Source organism: Spinacia oleracea, chromosome 1, assembly GCF_020520425.1.
Source record: "Spinacia oleracea cultivar Varoflay chromosome 1, BTI_SOV_V1, whole genome shotgun sequence".
Lineage (NCBI taxonomy): Eukaryota > Viridiplantae > Streptophyta > Magnoliopsida > Caryophyllales > Amaranthaceae > Spinacia > Spinacia oleracea.
Window position 1 is genome coordinate 51,975,255 of NC_079487.1, and position 18,474 is coordinate 51,993,728.

At 40.5% G+C, this 18,474-nt stretch overlaps 2 protein-coding genes across 2 annotated transcripts; one reads left to right on the forward strand and one right to left on the reverse strand.

The window, feature by feature from the left end:
• Positions 1 to 443: 443 nt before the first annotated feature.
• Positions 444 to 1,436, reverse strand: LOC130464302 (uncharacterized). Its single transcript, XM_056833811.1, has one exon. The coding sequence runs from the start codon at positions 1,434 to 1,436 to the stop codon at positions 444 to 446; it is 993 nt and encodes a 330-aa protein (XP_056689789.1).
• Positions 1,437 to 5,537: 4,101 nt separating this feature from the next.
• On the forward strand, positions 5,538 to 10,963 carry LOC110776072 (uncharacterized). Its single transcript, XM_021980643.2, has 5 exons — positions 5,538 to 6,500; positions 8,425 to 8,483; positions 8,629 to 8,757; positions 9,495 to 9,630; positions 10,342 to 10,963. Exons 1-5 carry the CDS (start codon positions 5,799 to 5,801, stop codon positions 10,714 to 10,716), a joined length of 1,401 nt encoding a protein of 466 aa, XP_021836335.1. The 5' UTR covers positions 5,538 to 5,798; the 3' UTR covers positions 10,717 to 10,963.
• Positions 10,964 to 18,474: the final 7,511 nt, after the last annotated feature.

Consider the following 18,474-nt stretch of genomic DNA (forward strand, 5'->3'; position numbering starts at 1 on the left):
TGACAACTTGGCATAAACTTGGTCAACAAAACTCCGAACTAGTAGAAGTCGGGAACTTGGTCAACAAAACTTTGGCCTAGTGAAAGTTGGGAACTTGGACACCAAAATATTGACTCGAGAAAGTCTTGGTAAAAAAACCCCCGAACTAGAGCAAGTCGGGAACTCGGACACCAAAACATGAGCCAAAACTTAGCAAAACAAAGGAGAAGGCACAAAGGGGGAACAACACAGTAACTTAACAAGTGAAAACACCACAAATTCATTCCACAAAATAAATGTCACCATACATTTAACAAAATTGATGCATTTCATAAGTTTCGGATACTAGCACTAACATAAAAGTTGTGAAATATCACTTACTAATGCATTTAATACTTAGAATAATTGTTTTTGGGATTAACTACAAAATACAAGTTGTGAACATTCATTATAGCACACAAAAACTAATCATCAACTTGTGAAGCAGGTTCCTGAGTTCCTTGTGCATCCCTGGTCCTCCCCTTAGCTGGTGCTGCCTTGCTCTTTCCCTTAGCTGGTGCAGCCTTGCTCTTTCTCTTGGTTGCAGATGCAGATGCACCAGAATCAGTTAGGTTCTTCTTTGATGTGCGTGTAGGATTTGTAAAAGGACCTTGCTTTTTAGGCCTTCCCATCTTTTTTGGAGGTGGTGGTGGAGCTGCATCATTCTTGCAAGTCTTCTTGTTGTGGCCAAAATCCCCACAGTTGCCACACCTAGTGGGCTTCCTCCTTTTGACAACCAAAGCATTCACATGTTCATCATCCTCACCTTCTGCTCTAATTCTCTTCCTCTTAGAGGGTCTTCCTGCCATCTTTCTGAATGGTGGTGGTAGTGGATGTGGGGATTTTGTCTTCTCCCACTGTTTCATACCAGGCATTGGGTAGAAAACAGGGGCATAAGCAAGCAAAAAAGATTCCTTGGTGTATGCCTTATGCACATAGTCTTCAGGGTCAGCTCTGTTTCTCATGATGCATCTAAAGTCATGACAGCAAGGGATGCAAGTCAAGTCCCACCTATAGCAACCACATGTCCTTGCTTGAAGGTTAACCACATACTGATTTTCTCCATGGTTAACCTCAAACAATTGGGGAGTAGACTTGGTCTCAAAGTAGTTCTTTGCACCCTCTTTTGATAAGTGCAACAACTTCATGGCAGCAGGCATCACCTTACCCACATAGTTCTCCATCCCTTCCCTCTTTATGCATGCCCTTTTCATCACATACCTCCTTACCCACTCCATCATACTTAGAATAGGTTGTGACCTAGCCTCCCTAATTACATTATTGAAAGATTCACAGCAATTGTTGAGGATCATGGCAGACTTACTCTTAGTTGAGAAGGCATGTCTGCTCCATCTGTCTGTGGGAATTTTGTTTAGGTAGGTAAATGCATCTTTTGACAGCATTTTGATGGATTCCATTTGTGAATCAAAGTATTCATGCATTCAACATATTTACAGTGGAGTTAGAATACAAAATTGAGCTACATGCCTGGTAAGTTCATCAATATTTTTGCTTAGTTTACCTTTGTTGAAGCTCTGGCAGCTTTCCAAAAACATAACCTAAATGCCTCTCCTGGGAATGCAAGCTTGAAATTGGCCCACATATGCCTACAACAATACCTAATCTTTGCATTAGGTACCACTGTTTTGAAGGCATCCAAGAGTCCTTGTGTTTTCATATTACAAGTTAGTTAATGACATGTATCCGTTCCCGACAATTAGACATGTATCCGTTCCCGACACTTAGACATGTATCCGTTCCCGACACTTAGACATGTACATGTTCCCGGCAATTAGACATGTATACGTTCCCGACAATTAGACATATATCCTTTCCCGACAACTAGACATGTATCCGTTCCAAGCAATTAGACATGTATCCGTTCCCGACAATTAGACATGTATCCTTTCCCGACAACTAGACATGTATCCGTTCCCGGTAATTAGACATGTATCCGTTCCCGACAATTAGACATGTATCCTTTCCCGACAACTAGACATGTATCCGTTCCCGACAATTATACATGTATCCGTTCCCTACAATTAGACATGTATTCGTTCCCGACACTTAGACATGTATCATTTCCCGACACTTAGACATGTATTAGAAATAAAAGCACTTAGACATGTATTACAAATAACAGCACTTAGACATGTTATTAGATATAAAAGCACTTAGACATGTATTAGAAACACTTGTATTCATTGAGTTAGAAGCATACCTTCTGCCTATCTGACATAAAAGTTAAATCATCCTTTTCATGAACCCAAGTGATGTGCTCAGTCACTAATCCCAAGTCTTTTACTAGCAGCTCCAAGAACCACTTCCAACTTTCCTTGTTCTCTGCTTCAACAATACCCCATGCAACAGGAAACAGATTGTTGTTTCCATCCTTTCCAACAACAACCAAGCAGATTCCAGGCCAAGTACTCCTTAGGTGACAACCAACTACCCCTAAAATGTGCCTACAACCATGCACAAACTCTTCTTTGCAGGGCTGAAGACAACAGTAAAACCTCTGGAATAATGTTGGGGGTCTCTCAATGTTTGTTACCCTCACAAATGCAGAACTACCAGGGTTGTATCTCCTAATAGCAGCAGCATAATCCCAAATTCTACCATACTGCTCAGCTGCACTACCATGGATGAACTGCAATGCCATTATCCTAGCATAGTAAGCCTTGTAATAGTCAACCTCTAATCCTAAGTGCCTCCTGATGTGATTCTGAAAAGTCTCAATGCTCATCTTGGGATCATCCCTAAAGTCATCCATAAACCTCTCAGCTAGGAACTCAGATGAAGCTTTAGGAGTTCCATCTTGAAAACCACAAACATGGTCTAATTTTATGCTCCTAATCTGCCATGTCTCCTCTCCTCTCATTTTCCTACTATGTATTTTAAACCTACACTTCCTAGGATTATCACAAACACACTTCACTTTCTTTGAATCCTTCCAAGGACAATCACATCTATGTCTACAATAGACACTAATCCTCTGTAAGTTGTTATGCAAAAAGTAATAGTCATAACCCTTTTGTACAGCATGCCATCTAATTGTCTGTCTCAAACAATCTGAACTAGGAAACCTTAAACCCAAAGTTAAAGAAACAGGCCTTTTAAAGTCAACATCTGGATTAAATGAAGGATACCTTTCAGCTTCATCATCTGATCCATACAAGCTTCCTTCTTCCTCTGAATCCTCATTCAGTTCCTTTTCTTCCCCCAAAAAAATGTCAGAAACATCTTCTTCTGGTTGTGGATGAGGTGGCTGCTTATTTCTTCCTTGCTGAAATGGTGGAGGGGCAGACTTGTTTCTGGTTGGAACTTGATGATTTTCTTGTTCATGTATGTAGGGGATAGGATTAGCCACACCAAGGCTTTGGTTCACAGCCTCTGTAACACCCTTACCAACACTGTCTGAAAACAGATCAGTTGTTGGTCTGTCCTCATCTCCCCTCTCAGTGTACAATATATCATCAATGAGAATACCTCCTTTTGTAAGTTGTGGAACAAGTTTAGGGTTTGAGGTGGAGGCTGCTGTTATCTTTTTCCTGCAGGGAATCAGTTTTGAGGGTCTTGTTGTGGATGTTGTTTTGTGTAGTTGTTCAGTTAGGTAAGTTGGGCCTAAAGGACTTGATCCTGATGTGCTCCCTACACCAATATCCCAATAAAGTTCTTGGTTTAGGCCCACATTCAAAAACACTTCATTATCCAACTCATCTAACCCATCAAAATATTCCATAAAAGCTTGATCCCCTTTAGGAATATCATTGACTTCCTGCCTCCCCTTACCTTTCTCACTCTTTTCACAATCTCCCTTTTCTTCACCCACCTGATCTGCTTGCCCTCCCTGAGTTTCAGCACCTTTCTGACCTCCTCCCCCTCCATCATCTTCACTCCCATCATCATCTCTATCATCCTGCACACTTCTATCACCATCACCATCACCATCACCATCTCCATCATCATCATCTCCCTCTTCTTCTTCTCCTTCTTCATCCTCTCCTTCACTTAAATAATCACCATCCTCCATAAACTCCTCTAAACTATCTTCAATATCAGACTGACTATAATAACCCCTAACATAACTCCTTGTCTCCAACACAGCTGCTGAATCCTCAATGTGCTCAATGAAAACAGTTAGGAAGTTGTTGTAGTCTATTGAATCAACCAACTCATTGATAGACAAATCATCTTTCTTCAATTCTTTCCTACCCTTTGCTAAGCTAAGACCTTTCCTCCTAAACCATATTTTACCCCCACTGCTGTACCCAAGTTCACGTTTCACAACCTCTACAATAGTGTAATAACTAATCCGACTAACCCCTTCTTTAATGTAAATCCCCACACCATTATATTCTACCCTATTATTTTTCTTTGTTATAAAAGTTCCCCCATGCCAAACTTTCAAATTCACAGCCTTAGCAAGTTGCAATGTAGGAACACTAAGTTGTGCTCTTTTGGTCCTCATCCTGTGTAATTAACATAAATTACTAATTAATTAACTACTCACATTAACCTAAACCATCAACATTATTTTAATTAAAGGCAAATTCGTCCAAATTCAACAGACATTGGGCAAAATTCATCCAAAATTTAATTGGGAAATCACCAAATTCAACATGCATTGGAACAAAAACAAGAATACAAAATTAAGCATTTTGATTAGTTTAATTAATCAATTTTGTTTACTGTGCTTGCTTATTAGTTTAATGGCAAAAGTTCTTGTTAACTGTGTGACCATTTCTAGGGTTCAATAAAAAAATCTATATTTATGCTAGGGGACAACATATATGCTTAGAGATTTGGGATTACCTGAAAGATTCCCCAATTTGTAAGAAGTACCAGTATTGATTCTCTCCTTTTGTCCAAGTACAAAGGACCACACTTCTCCCTTTTCTTTCAACCTCACTCTGTCAGTGTTTGGACCACATGAAAGGACGAAGATGACATCAGCAATTGGAATCAATGACAGCAACCAGAAAGATGAAAGTGATAAATGGTGTGGTTGAGTTTTATTGTTGACTGAAAAATGGTGGTTGAAGATTCAGAGTTGGAGCAGAGAATGGAGTAAATGAGAAGATGAAAGGGCGTTGAATTTTTGAATGTGTTTTGATGTTAAAAGCGTGTGTGCACGCGTTGCTTTCCCTCCCAAAATGAGCCAAACGGAATAGATGGACAGAAAAGGATAATTTTGCCCGGAAAGTTGGAGTAAGGTCCCATTTTTAAAACAATTTTTTAATTCAAGGTACTATTTGACAAAATTAAAAATACAAGGTACTAGCTCACAAACTGAGGCAAAAACAAGGTACTTTTTGACAATTTTGCCTAAATCTTAATATTATGTTATGCCAGAAAAAGAATAATAGGGAGTATTTATAAGTTTTACAAGAAAGGAAACAAAACAAGGTGGGTTCAAGTTCTACCGGTCCACTAGGCCATTTAACCCAACTGGGCCCAAACTTAAAAAACCTCCAAATGCATTATATTTCCAACAGACAGCAGTAATAAATCAAGGTTGTTTAGCTCCTAGGACAAAAAATCTAAAAGAATCCCAAATAGATAATGAAAAAGTTTGACCTGGCCTTTGCAAAGGGAAAAGTGGCAGCTAACTCCTTCAATGCTAAGACAAGAACCTTCTAACATTGTCATGTTTTTTTTAAGCAGCTCCAACTCCAACTACAACTTCCTGATTCATTCCATTTTGACAGCCAATCAACAGCCACTAACATCACCATTCACCACTGTTTCAGCTGCTTCCACCAGCGAATCCCGCCACCATGTCAGTCTGCTGCTGCGGCGTCGAGTGCGTCGTCTTCATAGGCTTCTCACGGTGGTTATGGAAGCGCTGCACTTACGTCGGCTCAAACGACAGCGCCACCTGGCCATCCGCGACCCCAGAAGAATTCGAACCCGTTCCTCGGATCTGCCGTGTCATCCTAGCCGTCTACGAACCTAACATCCGCAACCCCCAATTCGCCCCACCCGGCGGCTACCGTCTCAACCCTGACTGGCTCATCAAGCGCGTCACTTACGAAGAAACCCAAGGCCGTGCTCCGCCATACATTATCTACGCTGACCACCACAACCGGGAGATCGTACTCGCAATCCGCGGTCTAAACCTGATCAAAGAGTCCGATTACAAGCTTCTCCTCGACAACCGCCTTGGAATGCAGATGTTTGACGGCGGGTTCGTCCACCATGGCCTGCTGAAATCGGCGATTTGGTTGCTGAATCGGGAGTCAGAGACGCTTAAGAAATTGTGGGTTGAAAATGGACGGTGTTACAAGATGGTTTTTGCTGGGCATTCTTTAGGGTCTGGTGTTGCTGCTTTGCTGGCTGTAGTTGTTGTGAATCATGGTAATAAACTTGGGGGAATTCCAAGGAACCTTGTTACTTGTTATACGATTGCTCCTGCTAGATGTATGTCGCTTAATTTGGCTGTCAAATATGCTGATGTTATCCAATCTGTCATTCTTCAGGTCAGTCTACTGTTTTTAGATCTTGTGATTTCCAGTGAGTGTGTTTTAATTGTCCAGCTCTTTGTTACTCAAAATCTCCATTTAGTCTCCACTGCTTTTGTTGGATCATCGGCACTCTGACATGGGTTTGCACACTTGGGACACTTCATAGTTCATAATGACTGAAAACATGAACACTTTTACTAGTGTAAGACACCAATACTCGATTTTGAGTATAACAGGTCTACCTAGTACCTACTAATCTATTAATTGTATAAGGCTTAATTTGAGAGCTCAGTATAGGCTTAGCTCAACTGTACTGGTTGTAGAAGCATACCTAGGTGTAGGTCGAACTGTCAAAGCAGTGGCATATTCATTTAAGGAACTAATGCTTTGATGTTCTCTAAGTTTGAAGGATTGAATAGGCTAAGTATATGATAAGTAATAATACTGTAGTGACTTAAGTACTTCTTGGGGTTAGCTTACTGATTGGTACTAAAGAGCTGCTTGAAGATTCATCCTTTAAATTGGGGGTATGTAAGCACTAAGCAGTCCCATGTGATTATTAACTTATCATAGGCATCAATTCGAGGGTTCTTCGTATTACTTGGTCAATCGATAAGTTAAATCACATTCATGGCTCAAAGCAGCCATTCGGAATACGTGTCAACGGGAAGCTCTTCCGCTCTCCCCTGGGGCTCAGAAGACTTAGGTGGAGTTAGTTTCTGATTTACTCTATTTCGATATCTGTCATACGAGCTCTGCCTAGTATATCTCGCAGATGGGCAAGCAAATTTTCGTAATGGCACCTGGGGCAACTTAAGCACCGGTTCAATCAACGTCGCCATCAATGTCATACCCGTATTGTTCCATGTGAGCAAGGTGGGACCCCTCTATCTATCTCTAGGCCCTAGTTCAAAACTCTTATCGGAGAAAAATGATACTAGACCCCCTATTGTCACTGTGGTGGGTACTTGTAAGGTGACGTTGGCAAAGATCTGAGTGAACCCGAAATAGGCCATGGACTTGAACGACAGAGTCTGTGTCCATGTAGTAGCAGTCCTAGCTCCCAGGGCTTAGGAGTTAGGACTTCCGATCAAAAGAAGACCGGTCAAAATCTTGGCTAATTGATCGAAATTGGTAGCTCACAAAGAGGTATTTTCTTAAATAAATAGACAAAATATAAGGCTGGAATAATAAATACTTAATTACAGTTTCACTTATAATAAAAGTTTTATTTTATTTTTTACTTTTGTAAAATATCAATTAGACTGTATATGTATTTTTCAGATTGTATATTATTTCATTATAGTTACGTAATGCCACTTGATTGACATATTTCGCCAATCAAGGAGATTGTTTAGAAGTTTCTCCTGTCATACATGGTTACGAAATGAATTCCTTTGATAACTGAACGTGCGACTTTCTGCAATCTTTTCTCTGAAACTCTCTTAGACAGTGAATTTGGCCTTTCTACCGACAAAGGGGGTTTTTATATATTGATAGCTTGTTAGCTTAGAGGTCTTCCCAGTTGGCCATCTAATCTAACATTAGGCCTACAACTGTATACCTGCTAGTCTTGGAGGTGACTGATGCCCCCGAACTACTAAATTTCATGATTATGCTCCCTGTACGAAGATCCTAAATTCAATGGAAACTTTATTACCAGTGGTAAACATACGGACTGAGACAAGGTTTTTAGGTATTTGAGGGGCAAGGAGTACATCACAGAGTGCTAGTAACTATCACCATATCGATATGTGTGCCTTTATACAATGTTGAACTTTTCTTTTTTGTGAAGCTATTGGTTTCCCTTACTTTTTGCTTATTTGGTTGCATCACTTGCATGTATTTGATTGAAGCTGTACTCTTTAGCTATTACATGGAAGATATTTGATGTCCACAAGTGACCTGACAACATCAATACATTTATGTTCTAATCCAGGATGACTTTCTACCAAGAACGGCCACTCCATTAGAAGATATTTTCAAATCACTCTTCTGGTTAGTCATATTCCCCAATTTTTTATGATTTCAAAAAGAAATTGTTTTTTCTGTTGAATCAATTTTGCAGAGACAATAACCTGCAAAATAGTGAGTTTGTGATTCATAACGATCTCTCAAATCAGGCATTAAATGATTTCAACAGCTTGCCGTGTCTGATGTTTTTGATATGCTTGAGGGACACCTTCATCCCAGAAGAGAGGAAGCTTAGAGATCCAAGAAGATTATATGCTCCTGGGCGAATGTACCATATTGTAGAAAGGAAATTTTGCAGGTAAGATTAAAATTATGCTGTTTCTGCTTATCTCCCCATGTTAAAAAATGATCTCTAAGGCATACGAACCACATAAGTATAGGCACTATCAATCTTTAAGTCTTGTGAGGCAGTACTTGTTGGGTTTCCTTTCTGTAATTTTCACATCAATTCAGCCTTTTCATTGCATGGAAGATTATCTATAAGCTGGATCTCTTCCACGTCTTTCTTGCTCCAACCTTCCAAAGGGGTGGCTCTTTCTTTTTCTGCTTCCATACTGGTCAACATTTCAGGCCTTATGGCTGAAGATCTAGGTGTTTGGTCACTTTTGATTTTGGGTACTAAGAAGATAATATGTTCCGCTTATGAGCATTATACGTGTGGTCCATGTGGATTACTCCCTCCAGTCTTTTTTCAAGTGTCACTATAGCAAAAGTTCTCCGTAGTAAAGAACGGTCATTTCATAGTCTCAACCAAAAAAATAACTAACCTAGTTTCCTATTTTACCATTATACTAGCACTAAAACATGGTACATTCAGTATTTATGGTCATTCTTTCATGCAACTGCATGCTGTGGTCATTTGCATTTGTATGTCACTGATACACAAATATGTTTGAATCCCTGCTCTATCATTATAGGGTTACATGAAATTTGCTGAGCGTATTCTTCAGATGCTGAATTTCAGAAATGGACTTGCTAAATGTTTATATAATTTGCTCTAAAGCTTGGGTTATATGGTTATATCCACATTTTCAGATGTGGGAGGGTTCCTCCAGAGGTTAGAACTGCTATTCCTGTTGAAGGAAGATTTGAGCATATTGTGCTGTCCTGTAATTCTACATCTGATCATGGAATTGTCTGGATCGAAAGAGAAGCGGAGAAAGCTTTAATAGTAAGTTGGATTTAAGCAAGAGTCAAGAATCTTAATTTTTAGGGATCCGATTTAGAGGCTGTATGGTGTCTAAGAATTATACTCGGCCTCCTCATGTTGAGACCAAAACATGTGCTCATAACCAAAAAGCAAAATGCATAGTCTTACTCAAGGGATTGTTCTGTATCACTGCCAACAGTTTTTGGTTGTTTGGTTTTGAAAATCGTATGATTTAGATTGAATCATGAATTTAAAAATTGTCACACCTATAGTAATCAAGTTGATTTTGGAAACTGCTAACAAAAAAAACTGGAAACTACATTTTTATAGTTTTCATATTTTGGTTCTTAGTTTTGGAAAAAAAAGAAAAAAAATACCGAACCTTGTGATATTTGATTAAATAAAAAGGCTGTAGACATTGTGTGTGGGGGAAGCAAGTATGAATTTCCATTTGATGAAAGTTGGCATGTTTTAGGCTGAAATACTTGCATGTATCTAGGAGGGTGGGTAATGCATCAGATGCCTTGTTTACTTGGTATGTTGGTCTTTGGATAGCACTTGCTTTAAAAGTTAGGTATCTAAGTTATGAAGTCTTATGTTAAATTACTGATGTATGTTAACAGTTAAGTTGTTTGGAAGATCTGTAAAAGTGAACAATGAACCCTGTAGTCTTACTTATAATATGTTAAGCAAGAATGAAAATCTAAAAGTTGACATTACTTATTTTTTCAGAGGATGAAAGACAGCAGTGTAGAGACAGTAACTAGTCCTCCAAGAGTGCAGAGATTTGAGAGGTTGCAGACAATTGAAAAGGAACATAAGGATGCCTTAGAAAGAGCTGTAAGTCTCAAGGTGCCTCATGCTGAGACTTTAGAGAAAGAATTATCAGAACATGGAAACCCGAGGTCAGTCGAGGCCAAAGATTTACATACATTGGAAGATAAGACAACCGAGGAGTCCTCAAGACCCCAACCTAAATCAATTGGTGAGAGAGCCACTTGGGATGAATTGGTAGCAAAGCTCTTCAAAAAGTCGGAACTTGGAGACTTGCATTTACATAGAATACAAGATGCTGTACCAAATTCGCCAGGTTCCCAAAACTCTTGACGAATCAGTTTACGTTTACCACACTATCTTGTTTTCTTTTTTTTTTCCCGAATTTGTATATTGTTTCGTGTACATCCCAATGGTTGTATAATTATTGACGAGTGTGGACTGTATAGTAATAGTGAGAACGTGGTGATCATTTTAGCGTTTTCATTCTTTTTTGACCAGTGGAAAATTGGCTACATCAAGTATTGTAATAGCATTTTACTGTTATATATGAATAGTAGGCTTTGAAAGCTTGTTATCATTTTTGTTTTTTTTGCTATTCTCATTCTACTACAATATGATTATCCCTTATTAACCTTTTTTTCACAACCCAATTTCCACCTCTGCTCAAGATAACATAATTCAGCTGTTAGATCAAGCGTTGGCCGTTGGTTGTTAAGGGTTGTTGTTAGAGTTCTCCCATGTGTGTTCAATGTCCCACATTGGAGAGAAATAAAGAGGCATTATTCCACCTACTACCAATAACGGACTCACGGATTTTTCTTTGGGGGTTGTTGGGTTGTTAAGTTTGAGAAAGATGTGTACTCCTGCAACATATTGTCACAATTATTAGTCATAACTTCAAGATCTACAAATGGACAATATAATCTAACGCAAAAAAAAAAAAAAAAAGGAAACTCTCTAATTCACTTATTTTTAACTACACTTAAAAAACTTTACTCGTCTTCTAATATATGTTTTGATGTTTTTGGCAATGGGTACAAACAGAACAAGGAGAAGACATTTAGAGCTCTTTCTCCCTTGCCAAGGTGGCTAGGTTATGAGCTACTTTTATTTGCACACTGTCTCTGTTACACTTAATAATATATACAGTATCCATATTTCTAGCAATCCTAATTATTTCATGACTAAGAATTCTCAATAGGAGGATCACCAATCGCTAACTGCTGTACCCGGGTACAGTCAGAGCTGGCTGTACCCCCCAAAAACGACACGCTCATATTGTTTGTTCATTTTGTCGACTGTTTGTTCTTTTTTATTGTGATGTTTGTTCATTCTTATTGTGCTGTTTGTTCTTTCTTGTTGTATTGTTTGTTCTTTCATGTTGTTTTTTAAATTCATCATCAAATTTTCATAATTGTTGTATTTTTTGTTCTTTCTTCTGGGATTTTATGTTCTTTTTTATATTGTTTGTTCTTTTTTGTTTATTTGTTTGTTTATAATAATCATATGGTTAATGTTCATAATTAAACTCTTCATTAATCTTTTATTCTTTCTTTTTGTATTGTTTGTTCTTTCTTGTTGTACTGTTTGTTCTTTCTTGTTGTTTTTTAAATTCATTCATCAAACTTATTGTTGTATTGTTTGTTCTTTCATGTTGGCTTTAAAATTCATCATAAAATTGTTCATAATTGTTGTATTGTTTGTTCTTTTTTCTGTAATTTTATGTTCTTTTTTATATTGGTTGTTCTTTTTTGTTGAATTATTTGTTTTTTCTTGTTTATTTGTTTGTTCATAATAATTATCTGCTTTATTGTTTGTTCTTTCTTGTTGTATTGTTTGTTCTTTCATGTTGGCTTTAAAGTTCATCATAAATTTTTTCATAATTGTTGTATTGTTTGTTCTTTTTTCTGGAATTTTATGTTCTTTATTATATTGTTTTTTTGTTTTTTTGTTGAATTATTTGTTCTTTCTTGTTGATTTGTTTGTTCACAATAAATATATGGTTAATGTTCATAATGAAATTGTTCACTTCATTGGTCTTTTATGTTTTTACAAGCGCCTATATTGTTTATTTCCAAATAAATAAATAAATGTTCATTTCCAAAATAGTAAATGTTCATTCCAAATAAATAAATAAATGTTCATTTCCGAAATAGTAAATGTTCATTTTTGTAGTTTATTTCCAAATAAATAAATAAATGTTCATTTCCAAAATAGTAAATGTTCATTCCAAATAAATAAATAAATGTTCATTTTTGAAATAGTAAATGTTCATTTTTGTACCAGTATATTAATGTTCATTTTAAACAACACAAAACGACATCGTTTTGGATGGGGTACAGCCAGCTTTGGCTGTACCCGGGTATAGCCAAAAATTTGCGGGAGGATCACCTCAAAAATCCACGTGGCGTGTTGTGGTTGGCCCAAATATTGGGCCCTGTCCCACCTTTTTTTTTTCTTTGATTTTTCATTTGATTTTAATAAATTGTAAAATATATTTATAAAATACCAATATTATTTACTGAAGAAGATTGAAATAATATTTGGTTTTTAATTGTAACTAATTAAATACTAATTGGCCCAATATTATGTTAAACCTGAAGGAAATAATGCCTTTGGTCCAAGTATGCATTCAATGCTAAGTCTAATAAATGCGGTTCATTATTAATTAATTATACAAGTTAATACTTCAGTGAGATCAAGTGAATTGTATGCCTAGCTAGAGGCCGCTTCAGTTCAAGTGGAATTAATAATATTAATCCACAGCTTACTCTTGACTGAACCCGTAGGATCACACAAATAGTACGTGAACGGATCAAGTATTTAAGTGAATTAAATACTCCATTTATGGATATTCGGAATCGACGGATCTCGGTTCCAGTGGGAGCTGAAATCGTCAAAGGCAAATTATGAATACTCCGAAAACGATGATATTGCTGGAAACGAAAATATGGATCGTATCGGAAATATAAATATTATCCAAGTTGTAGATGTTGCCGGAAACGGAAACATGGTACGTATCAGAAAATATTATCGGAAATGGAAACATTGCCGGAATCGGAAATATTGCCGGAATCGGAAATATTATTGGAATCGGAAAATATTTCCGGAATCGGAAATATTAAATATTTGTTCGAAACGGAAATTAATTCCGGAATCGAAAATATGAAATATTGTTCGAATCGGAAAATTAATCGGAAGCGCGTCGTACGAAATAAACATCGGACGAGCTTGCTAGACGCAAGGCCCAGCACGAAGCCAGGCCTGCGCCTAGCAAGCCCATGCGCGCAAAGGCAGCAAGGCAGCCCGCCAGCAAACGCAAGGCCCAGCCAAGCAAAGCGCAAGGCCAGGCCCAGCGAGGCCAGTAGGCTGGCACGCCCATGCGTGGGCTGCAGCTAGACTTGTCAAAAATCGACCCGACCCAAAAATCGACCCGAACCCGACCCGAAAAAAGTGGGTCCTGAACAAGATTTCTCAACCCGTAACCCGTTTTTATCCGAACCCGAACTGTTGTGGGAACTTTTACTGTGCTGACGTGGCACGCGCTCCTCGGAGGTATCAAGTATGACCTGGCACGAACTTCTGGCAACCTGCAAAACAAGAATATTCCGGTAGGAATATTTCCTCCGATGCTTAAGTAAGTATAAGCTAGAGAGATAAGTAATTTGTAGAGAGAAGGCAGAGCAAAGATAAGTTTGTTGTTGTTGGGAAAGAATTGAATGCCCTTTTACCTTGGGATCTGAGCTATTTATAGTGCTAGGGTTCCTTGGGGACTGCACCCTCAACCCTAGCTATGGGAAACGTGCCCCTTGGGGATTTAGGACACGTGGCCTTCGGCCTGCAATGATGGACCTTCCATATTTGGACCGGCTTTTAAAGAGAATGGGCTTTGCCAAATGGGGCTCTGTCTTTATTCTGGTGGAGTAGCAGGACTTTGGGTCTTCTTTCTAGGTCTGGGCCCATCTGATCAGTATGAGTCGTAGGCTGCCTCTTTGGGCTTTGTGGGAGATTTATTCAAGCCCACTTCGTTTGCCCCTCATGAGGAGTGAAAACAGACGTTAGTTTTCACTGCTCTTGGAGTGTCCAACAGGGTGATGACGCGTGGCAGGGGTAATCATTTCTTACCCCTCTATAAATAAGTGGCCAATTTGAGTGATTTTCCCCCTCATTTCCAGTGATCATTTGAGAGCAATAGGAGAAGGCGATTTCCGGCGTCTTATATCCACCGACATCCACCGTAGCACCGCCACGATCTTCAAAGTCGTGTTCTTGCAGTTCTTCATCCAAGTTCTTTCACAAACTCTCTTTTGATTTATCAGGTAAAGGCTTTCTTTGGAAAAATGTGTTTGTTGATTTTGATTCTTCCGAATTTTCTTCTTAGTCTTGCATGGGTCTCGTCAAACTGAAGGCGTCATCTTGTCCCTTTGACGTCTTCTGTTTTCAAGTTTGTCCCTGTTTTGAGGCAAGTCTTGGCTTGTTGCAGGATTTAATGGCGCGATTAGAAGACGAGGAGCAGTTCGAAGGAGAATCCTCTTCCCCTATAGAGGACGTCCCGGAAAGCACCGATGTCGCGCCGGCTAGTACGTCAGGTGGGGAGGAAGGTCACCTTCATCCCAGCGCCATCTTCCCACTCCAGACGTGGCTGAACTTTCTCACCCTCGAGGGGAAGGCCTATGGGGCGTCTCTGAATCTAGGTTCGGAGTATAAATTCCGCATGCCGGCTGGCATGGACTGCACCAGCTTTGGACTGGTGAAAGGAGAGTTCGCCGTTTACGGCTCGTTTTTGAAGCTGGGTATGAGATTCCCCCCTCACCCCTTTGTGGTGGAGTTGCTGGACGGCTTTAATATTGGCCTGTGCCAAATGTCCCCGAACTCCTGGGCGGGTGTGTTTGGCTATATTGCTCGCTGCGAGCTTGCAGGCATCACCCCTTCCCTTCCGGCGTTCCTAAGAATCGCCTCTATGTCCCAAGTTTCGAGAGCCGCCGCGGGCTGGCTGATTCTTACATACAAGGGGGCCTATCGGACGGTGATGGGGAAGGCGTCTAAGTGGCATCAATGGAGGAAGAAGTGGGTGGTTATCAAAACCACCAATCTGGAGATGTGTGAGAGGATGAGACGCTGGAACGTCAAGCCCAACTTCGTTGGGAAAGGTGCTTCTTTACCTCCTGTCTCTGCCGAGCTCTGGGAGCGGATCTCGTCGCTGTTCCTGGTCAAGCCGCTCGTCATCAAGGACAAGACGGCCTACATGCCCGAGGGGTGGTTGCCTCATCTGGATCAACTGAGCAATCCCATTTTCCTCTCGGGTGTAGGCCTGTGTCCGTATATGCCGAGAGGTAATGTATCTATACTTCCAATTCTTCACTGTTTAATCAAAACCGCACTAATGTCTTTATTTCGTTTTTTCAGACGAGGCCATGGGTAAGCTGGACGATGCCTCCAAAGGCCAAGTGGATATGCCGTCTTGGTTGGCGAAGGTACTCGACGCCAGTACCTTCAGAGCTTGGAAGCGTCGGCAGGCAGCCGAGCAAGCCATTTTTGAGCAAATGGCTCCCCCTCCTGCTAAGGAGAAGGTATTGATTAAATCTTCAGACGTGATTTCCTTTGTTGTTTACAACTTGTTTTCATTCATTTTTTTTTAAGAAGACGAGGAAGGCGACCACGGACGCGGCTCCTACTTCCAAACGCAGGGCTGGCGGCACAGGAAAACCCGTCTTCAAGTCAATGACGTCGAAGGCTTCTAAGGGGTTTGCCGTCCCCAAGGCTGCATCCGCTTCTCCTAGCTTGGAGAAAACTGGAGGGACAGCTGATCCTCTTGCGGGGATTCCTGAAGTCGTCCGCCGCAACATCCCTTTGAGGGCGGCGGAGAGAGCTAGGAATTCTGGGGGTAAGTTTTACTCCAACATCGTAACCACCTGCCGTTCCTCGTTTAGCAGTTCTCTAGTGTCCCCCAGGGATTCTAAGGCCGTTGTTTTTCCCATAGAAATTCCTGATCCTCAGAAAGACATAGATGCTGAATTGGATCAAATCCCTTCTTCAGGCGGGTTCAATTCTCATGACCGTAGGAAGATAATGACGCTGATGCGCAGTGTCATTCCTCCCCAATATGCTGAAACTCTTCCTGAGGCGGCCGAGAATATGCTTGCCGCCATGCAGTCCTCGGCGCTGGACGTAAGTTTCGTTATACCTTTATTTTTACACACTCGTTTCTTTTTGTTTGACTTACTATTTTTGCGCAGATGTTCATTCTGCTGGACTCGCTGAAAAAGTGGCGCACTGCTTTGGTGCATGAAGAAGCTCGTCACCGTCTTCTGGCCAGTCAGTGTGGTGACCAGCATTTTGCTGCACTGGAGAAGCTCCGCTTCGACAGGCGGGAACAGATTGACGCTGTGACTACCGCCCTGGCCTCTCAAAATGCTGAGAACACAGCTCGTCTCCTGCATATTGATCAGAACTTTTCTGAAATGGAGGATCTTTCCAAGAAGATCAAGGAGAAAGAGGCTGAGTTTTCTCGTCTGGAGACTCAGTTTAAAGAGTTGGAGGTTCAACTGGAGGCGGCTAGCAAGGAAGTCGCTTCGTCACAGAGCGTCCTCGACCAGTCGGCCATGCTGGGTGAGAAATCGATCCAAAGGGGTATGGAGCTTGCATGGAATGCTGAATTTGCAGGTGAACGTCCCTTCAGCTGGTTTGAGAAGTTTCTCACCTATCAGATTGAGGTGGAGAAGGCTCAAAAGGAAGGACGCACCCCTCCTGAGTTCGTGCCCAGCGAGGATGAGGAATGAGTTCCTACGCGTCTTTGTATTTATTAATGTTTTTTTTTTTTTTGCACATGTTCTTTTGACACCATGATTGATGGCTTTTGTGCATAATTCTTGTAATTATGATTAACTTTTTGGGAATGACATGATGCCCTTGTGAACGTCTTATTGCTTTTTAGCTTTCATCACATTTTTTTTTATGATTACGTCCGACGCCCCCAATTTGAGACGTCAGATGTCTGCCTTGGTCTTTTTGCCAAGGTCTTTTGCTACTTTATATAGTTGTGTTAGGAATGTGTAACCCCTGTGTTCTAGGTGATCAGCCTAGTGAGGGTGCTAATCTGGGCCACTTCTTAGGCCTTTAAACGACTAGTCTTTTGGGAGAGCATTAGTTTGCATTTCTCCGAGAGATTTGATAACATTCTTTTCACAAGGATTTCCCAGCAAGACCGGCTTGCAGTGAATTTTTCATTTAATGTTCAAAACATGCTACATGGTGCGTCTAGGCTCTAGACGTCTTTACAATGCATATAATCTAGACAAGTGTCAATCTAGAAAAAGTACTTCTTGAGGTTATCCGCATTCCAAGTACGCAAAATCGGACGTTCCTGCATGTCTTGGATCCGGTATGTTCCGTCTCGAACCTCCTCGTAAATCTCATACGGACCTTCCCAAGTAGGGGTAAGTTTCCCTTGTTCATTGGCGCGTCCGACGACTTCCATTTTCCTAAGCACAAAATCTCCAACTTTAAGTATTCTTCTATAAACCCTTTTGTTGTATTCCCTCGTCATTCGGAGTTTGTATAGCTGCTGTCGTAGAGCCGTGGTTTCTGGTAAGAAATCCAAAGCCGCCTTCATCATTTCCCAATTGGCATCTTCATTAAACAACATGACGCGCAGGGTGGGTTCGCACATTTCAATGGGTAGGACGGCTTCAGCCCCATAGGCTAACAAGAATGGTGTTTCTCCTGTGGAATTTTTCGCCGTGGTCCGTATAGACCATAAAACATTGGGTAACTTGTCGGCCCATAAACCCTTTGCCTCATCAAGCTTCTTCTTCATCCCTTCAGAGATAATCTTGTTGAATTCCTCTACTTGTCCGTTAGCTTGGGGGCGTCCTACTGATGCAAAACATGTTGTGATACCATGGTCGGCCAACCAATCTTCTAATTTGGGCGTCTTGAATTGTGGCCCATTGTCGAAGACAATAGCCTGAGGCACGCCAAATCTTGTGAATATGTTTTTCCAGATGAATGCTCTCACATCCTGTGCTTTAGTGTTCTTTAAAGCCTCAGCTTCTACCCATTTAGTGAAGTAATCGACGGCTACTATTA

Excerpts from the sequence above, each read along its gene's own strand:
- LOC130464302 (XM_056833811.1), bottom strand. The coding sequence starts at position 1,436 with ATGGAATCCATCAAAATGCTGTCAAAAGATGCATTTACCTACCTAAAC.
- LOC110776072 (XM_021980643.2), top strand. The coding sequence starts at position 5,799 with ATGTCAGTCTGCTGCTGCGGCGTCGAGTGCGTCGTCTTCATAGGCTTC. Across the intron at positions 8,758-9,494 it reads GTAGAAAGGAAATTTTGCAG|ATGTGGGAGGGTTCCTCCAG; the intron begins GTAAGATTAAAA and ends CCACATTTTCAG. Across the intron at positions 9,631-10,341 it reads AAGCGGAGAAAGCTTTAATA|AGGATGAAAGACAGCAGTGT; the intron begins GTAAGTTGGATT and ends TTATTTTTTCAG.